Raw genomic sequence first — 7,311 nt, 5'->3', positions numbered from 1 at the left:
CCCCAGCATTTACCAAATCAGAATCACCAAGGCTATGTTATAAAGTTCCCTGTATGGTTTTGATTTGATGCGTCCAGTTCCTATATTTAGGAATCACTGGTTTAGATTTAGTATTATAAATTGAGAGGAGACTGGATCCGCTAGTTGTCCAGGGAGAGTCAGAGAGGATGTCCATATTTAGTCCATTCAGCACCATGTGGCACAGTCACCACGTTGGTGTTATCCCTGTGATCCAGTTCAGAAACTCAGTGAGTGCTCTAATCCATCTCCCAGGGATCACATCATCCTCACGAAGACTGACATCTAAGAAAACGCCAGTTTATTAGATTACAGTGAGAGACGGTCCTTTCCGGTAATTAGAATGCTAAAGAGGGATGCGTTTTTTTGTTCTAGGATCATCATATTGGCCGTAGTCGAAGTAAGAGAGACCCAAAAGCCAGTAATTCGGTTTCTACACCTGCTTTCCCTCTGTCTCAGAGGTGTTTCATTCACTTTATACCTGTTGAGCTCCAGCTTGTCTTAGAGTATGCAGTTTTTGTGTAGCCTTCTCAGATTCATCCTCCTTTGTGTCCCTAGAGTATCTGTAAATACTTTTTTTATATCTCTCATCTCATACTTGCACTTGTTTATATGCCTGTCTCCTCACAGGGTTGAGGACTCTACAATTCTGGATGCAATTAGTATGCAGTAAATAATTCTGAGTTGTTTCAACTTTTAACAGTTAGCAATTCTTAAGAATTTAATGATCATAAAGGAGTCCTGTGAACCCTTATCATTGCCTTCTCCCTTCTCCACTCACAAGCCCTTCACTGGGAGCTTTAGCTCCATCCAAACAAACAAGGCTTGATTTTGCCTAAGGTTAAACTCTTCACACCATGTGTGAAATTAGGAGTTCTAGGTTTGAGTTCAGAGTCTCCCTATACAAGCTGTGTGATGTTAGGCAGGCCATTTAAAAATCATCCAAGTCTCTTAGTTACATCATGTGTGAAATGGGGATGGTATTGCCAGCCTCCTCATCTCACAGGATAATTAAAATCACATGAGATAATATTTTAAAACATTTTAAATGTTAAATGTTCTATCATTGTGAGTAGTTGTTCTTATTGCAGGCGTGGATGGTTTGGGTGGGGAAGAGTATATCAGGGTTTGAAAATAAGTGCATATCTACCAGTTAAACTAATTATTACAGTATTAGATCTTTACTTGTAGTGAGTTGGCTATCTGTTCAGGCTAGTACTCAAGTATTTGCTTTAGAATTACTCTTTACTCTGGATGTTTCTGATGGCTAATATAATTGCTGTTAGATCCTGTAATTTTCCTTTGGTATCTTGGGATTGTTCATTAGATTGTGATACTACATATATGAAACCTCTGTTTCCTAGTCTACAGATCAACCTAGTCTTGCCATCACACTTTTCCCGTCATTTGCCTGACCATATGGTATGGATTTTTGTGTTGTTGTTTTTTTTTTTATACAATCACAATTGCAAGTTTTCTGTCCTGTCAGGCTTAGAACTTTCCAGGGGTGAGTGAGATCTTTCAGACTTTCACTGAGGCGGCAAAAAAATTCAGTGTCGGATTGTGTGTCTCACTTTTGAGTTTAGAAAATAGAATCACCTATTTGTGTTCTTTCAACCATTGTAGTCATAGGCTATCTCTTGTCTTAATATGAAAATGTTTCCTGGTGTGTTTTACTTAATCTGTCTTTCTCTTGATTTTTTTTTTCTTTTAACAGATATGGAGGCTTATCACCAATTTCTTATTTTTTGGGCCAGTTGGATTCAATTTTTTATTTAACATGATTTTTCTGTATCCTTTACGAAGTGGGGTTAGCACAGAAACTTTAGTTTTACTTTGGAAATACAGTATTAATTTTGAAACTATTAACTCTATTTTTGTTACCATCTCAGCTGTAACTTCTGGCTACTGGCTCGGTGATACACAGAATACTTGGTCAGTTAGTAATATTTTAAGGGTGTTTGTAGGTCACTGTTTATTCAAATGGGAGGTATTTCATTATAAACTGTTTACATTTCTGCCCATGCGCCACTTACAGATCTGATTAAGGGAGACCAGAGTGATTTAATTGAGGTGTTCTTACAAAATAACTCCAAGGGGTCCCGAGTGATAAAGCCCAACCTGGAAGCGGGTTCATGGGGGATGGAGAACTTGAGATCTACTTGGATCTCAGTTGCTGGTTCTGCCAGCTGGAAAGACAGTGTTTTGTCTGCCAGGCTCACCATGTTCCAGTTTGTTGAAAAAGAGGAAGGGTTTTGCTATAGTCAGATGGTAATTGGGGCCACCGGGCAGGGCATTTCTTCCTGGATGAAGCGGGGAATTTGCAGTTCAGCTCATTTGCAGTAGCCAAAGAGCCTTGTAGGGGTAACAGGCTTCCTGCCCTGGGATGGATTCCTGTGTCTTCTCTATGATACATCATTCTGGTAAGTTTCTAATAATTAAATTTTTTCATTGAAATGCCTCCTTGTTGACTGAAGTATAGAAATGCTTAACTACCTGGCCTTAAAAAAAGCAGATTATCACATGAAGCTTCTTGATGGGGATTTCCACCAAGTTAGGTTGTGAAAAAGCAAGGATGGTGTAGATTGTGGTGTGGCTGAATGTGGGAAGACAGTACAGATTTGAAGCATCTTTATATGGCGTCTGGTTTCATTCCCCAATCAGGAACGGTTTTTGTAAAACACAGAGCCATTGCCTAGAATGCCTGGAAAAAGAGAAGTAACAATAATACCACTCATGAATACTCTTACAGAAACAAAGTCTTGACTTGTCACAAATAATGGGAGTCCAAGTGTACTTAGGTGATACATTCAATTTCACTTTCTTCATTTTTGTGTACTTAACATTTTCTTAACTTGGAACTTAAGATATCGTTACTGTCGAATGCTAGAAGAAGGCTCTTTCCGAGGTCGGACAGCAGACTTTGTATTTATGTTCCTTTTTGGTGGATTCTTAATGACCGTATCCTTCGACGAATAGAACAAATACAGGAAAATACTAAAGAACTCCCGCTCTCTTCCTAAAGCTTTTCATCTGTCTCCCAAAGTGCACTAGAGGCTAGAGACTCAGAATGAACATATAAAAGTATCAACTCTGCGCCTGCGCCAGCCCCTTCCCCCTCCATTTCAGCTTCAGGCTCCTGTTTATTTTACAGCCCACTTTATGTAACAGCTTGTCTAAGCCTAGAGGTTGCACAGGGTGTCCACTGTGAGCAAGTCTGAGAAACGTTAACCCAGTCAGGTTACTATTAGAAATCTTAGATGTATTCTGGTGGGTGGTATACTTCACTTATCTTTTTTTCCGGCTGTGCCATGGGGCTTGTGGAATCCCAGGTCCCTGACCAGGGAATGAACCCAGGCCCTCGTCAGTGAAAGCATGGAGTCAAAACCACTGGACTGCCAGGGACTCCCCAGGTATACTTCACTTTTAAACTAAGTTGGTAGGACATTTATATTTGGTCACCATCAAAACTGACAGTTGTTTTTTTTGTTTGTTTGTTTGTTTTTAAATGTCAATAATAATAATTGTCACCAAACTTAAAGGGAGCCCTGTCTGACAAGATGGTTTTGCCCCAGCTGGCTTTATTCACTTCTAAGAGTCCTCATGGTGAATGAGTTTTCATGTAATGACTGACCAAAGAATTAACATGTATTCCAAAGAAGCAAGAACTTTGTGAAAGCAGAATATTGATTTGAAGTAGCAACAATCCAGGTGCCTAAGCAGGTTTTTGCCTGATCACTCTGGATAATTATTTTCAGGCTATCCCCCCTACTCCCCCCACCCCCACCTCGCCCCAAACATGTAACGACTGCTTGCCTTTCCTAATTCAAACTTGTGTTAGAATACAATCCGTAGTTCTCTTGCCCAATCTTCCCTGTTAACACTTAATGTTGCTGTTTTCCTTAATGTCAACCACTAGCTTTTTGGTTTGTTTGTGAGCTTAGTTTTCTTGGGCCAGGCCTTCACAATAATGCTTGTCTACGTGTGGAGCCGAAGGAACCCGTATGTCCGCATGAACTTCTTCGGCCTTCTGAATTTCCAGGCTCCCTTTCTACCCTGGGTGCTCATGGGGTTTTCCTTGTTGTTGGGGAACTCAATCATTGTGGACCTCTTGGGTAAGATTCTTGGCAGTACTTTTTCTATTATTTTACTTACAAACTTATTTTGTCATACTTGTCATATTAATTCTGTCTGGCCTTCGTATATAGTTACTGTAGGATTGTTTGATAGTTATATGCTCAAGGACTATAATGTTCATTTTCAACTTTTTCATAAATCTATTACCAGCTGAGCTGCCAGGGAATCCCAATATATTGACATTTCTTCCTAAGTAGAAAGATTTTCCATTGGTGCAGACACCTGCAATCAAAATTCTAATCCTCTCCCCCATCCTTTATTTCTGGTTGACTCTAGGTATTGCAGTTGGACACATATATTTTTTCTTGGAAGATGTATTCCCCAATCAACCTGGCGGAATAAGAATTTTGAAAACACCATCTATTTTGTGAGTATTTAACACCAGGTGATGTATTTCTTGCAGATAAACCAGGGCAAGGTCCAGGATCTTGTTTTCTGGGGCTCCCAAAGCTCCCAGCACACACAGTTCAGGCCAGTAAATATTTACAGATTGAGCAATCCGGCTGCCGTTGGGGAGCATTCAGATCGGGTGGGAAGCGCCAGAGTTGTGGCCAGAGGCTCGGGGTGTCCTGAGGGTAACGTGGTGATGTTGTCCCACATGACCACCGGCACCTCCTGGCCCCGGGAGGAGCCTGCTGGTTCCGTGTAGCCGCTGTCTTAGTTTAGAGATGTGAAGTAGCAAGATGGCAAAAAGCTGACTGAAGAAGGGTTTCTAAAGGTGGAATGTCTGGTCTTCCAAACAGGTGGTAGAGGGAAGCAGTGAAGTAGAGTAGAAACAGCTCTTGGCTAGAAACCAGACATAGGCTGTTTGTTCTGCCAGCCAGCTGTGTGATTTTAAGCAACCCCTTCTCCTTTTTCCATACCTCGGTGTCCTGAAGGTAGAGCTTTGATTCATAGCACCTCCATAGATGCCAGAATTTTGTGTCCTTGGGGTGTACTGCGTTATGAAGAGTTCACTTAAGGAATAAAATGTGAGTTCTTATAAAATGTTGGTTGTAGAGTAACTGAAAGTAAAATCCTCCATAACCCCACCACGTGGATAAAACAGTGGTGGGATTTGTTGTATTTTTTGATATGTATTCATCAGTCTTTTACTGTCTGTAAACTTTTTTTAAAATGCTATCTCATAGCTTTCAAATGTAATATAATCATTTTTTCATCATAAATTTCTGACAAAAATTATAACAGCTGCATGATACCCCCAGTATGAATGGAACAGGATTAACGAATCCCTCATCAATGCACATTGACATCCTTCTTGTTCTTCCCTCCATGATTGGAGTGGTGAACATCCTTGAGCTACACATCCATGTAGCCCATGTAGCGGCACATCCTTTGCGCACTTCCATGATTGTTTTCAAAGGATAAATTCCTGCAAGTAGGATAGCTGTTTGGTTTATCACCAGACTGCCATCTGGAATGGATACTCAGGTTTACATTTCCACCAGCACTGTGTGTCCATTTCCCCACATTTTTATTACCTTTTGCTAGTTTGATAGCTGTAAAGTGGTGTCTCGTTGTTTTCTATTTTTTTCCCCTAAAATTTCAGAACAGTTTCAGACTTGCAGAAACTTGCAAGACAGTACAAAGGACTTTTTTCCCTTAAGTGTTTGAAAGTGAATTGTTCACCTACTGCCCCCATGATCCCCTTTAATGTGTATTTCCTTCTACATAGTCAAAATCTGGAAAGAAACGTTAATCCTCAGACCCAATTCCACTTAGGGAAATTGTCCGGATTTTTTTTTATAGCAGAAGAATGCAGTTCAGATTCAGGTGTTGCGCTTCGTTGTCATATCTGTTTGGTCTCCTTCAGTTTGGAGCAGCTTCTCAGTTTTGCTTTGACCCTCATGACATTCACATTTTTTTAAATTGTAAGCCCATTTTTGTAGAACATCTCTCAATTTGGATTTGTCTGATGTTCCCTCACATTGAGGTTCAGGATTTTCCTCCTTTGCAGGAACATCAGAGAAGTGATACTGCATTCTAATTGCAGCCTCCTGGCACAGGGTTTCAGTTTGTTGAATTTGCCAGAGTGGTGCTAATTTTGATTACTTGATTAAGGTATCTTGCAGGGCTTCTCCAGGGCGAAGTTACTTTTTTTTCTCCTTTGTCATTAAATCTTTTGTGAAGAGGTACTTTGAGACTATGGAAAACATCCTTTTTCTTATAAAATTTGAGTTCATTTATATCTGCAAGAATCCATGGTTTCTTATTTTATTCATGGCTTATACTCCCTTAACATTGTTGTTTACTTTGATGCTTATATTGTCCCACTGGCTCTGAAGTACTTCTCAACATGTGCAATCTAACTTTTGTAAAATTTCATATGTAAACATTTTGGAAGAATATTGAAAACACCAACATAATTATCTCTGGGGATTGAGGATGTCTTGCTCATATATGTTTCCTGTTTTCTCTAGGATTCCATATATTGCTTTTGTAGTAAAAATTAGTAAAGGAGGTAAAAGTTAATGTAAAAGTGCAATAATTATGAATACCTTCAAAATAGGAGAACTGTTTCATTGGTAGGCAGACGAAGTGCTTATCCATTGGTGGACACGCTATGGGATCTTTTTGATATCGGAGTAGAATTTAGAACCTAAGATGACCCTGGGACTAAATTATATCTGTTGCCTGTCTTTTAGGAAGGCTATTTTTGATACACCAGATGAAGATCCAAATTATAATCCACTACCTGAAGAGCGGCCAGGAGGCTTTGCCTGGGGTGAGGGCCAGCGCCTGGGCGGCTAAAGCGGCAATGCCAAGAACATGACCCAGCTGGGAAGGACTCGTGACACACCCATTGGGATTCTTTTATCCTCTGTGTTGCAAAAGTGTGGACACTTTTGACAGCTCAACAAGAATTTTAACTCCAGAAGCACTTTATGAAATGGCACACTGATTCACCCAGAAGACATTTCCAGCAGTTCGCCAGTGGTTCCTCACTACACTGGTACTGAATGTGTGATCTCTCGGAGCCAAAAAACTGGAGCAACAAATACCCCGCCGCCTCTTAGGAATGAGTACCTGATGCTTGAGTTCTGTGGTGACGGGCAGAGTGTTTTCCTCCTTTTCCTCTTCCTCTTTGATAGACGAGGCCGTGGTGTAAATGGAAGAGAGGATGAAATAAAACTGAATTCCATCTCTCTCACTGAA

At 40.4% G+C, this 7,311-nt stretch overlaps 1 protein-coding gene across 5 annotated transcripts in view; it reads left to right on the top strand.

Moving 5' to 3' along the window:
* DERL2 (derlin 2) overlaps positions 1 to 7,311 on the top strand; it is an 8,666-nt gene extending 1,355 nt beyond the window's left edge. For all 5 annotated transcript variants that reach the window (XM_010847427.1, XM_010847426.1, XM_010847425.1 and 2 more), the window contains 5 exons: positions 1,736 to 1,809; positions 2,886 to 2,979; positions 3,938 to 4,133; positions 4,432 to 4,522; positions 6,801 to 7,311. In XM_010847427.1, the coding sequence (XP_010845729.1) occupies positions 1,736 to 1,809; positions 2,886 to 2,979; positions 3,938 to 4,133; positions 4,432 to 4,522; positions 6,801 to 6,906 (561 nt within the window). In that variant the 3' untranslated portion in view covers positions 6,907 to 7,311. The remainder of the gene's footprint in view (positions 1 to 1,735; positions 1,810 to 2,885; positions 2,980 to 3,937; positions 4,134 to 4,431; positions 4,523 to 6,800) is intronic.

This window comes from Bison bison, unplaced genomic scaffold (assembly GCF_000754665.1).
Source record: "Bison bison bison isolate TAMUID 2011002044 unplaced genomic scaffold, Bison_UMD1.0 scf7180017864249, whole genome shotgun sequence".
In the NCBI taxonomy this organism is placed as follows: Eukaryota; Metazoa; Chordata; class Mammalia; order Artiodactyla; family Bovidae; genus Bison; species Bison bison.
Note: the sequence above shows the minus strand (reverse complement) of the source record. Positions and strands in the feature narration are given on the sequence as shown.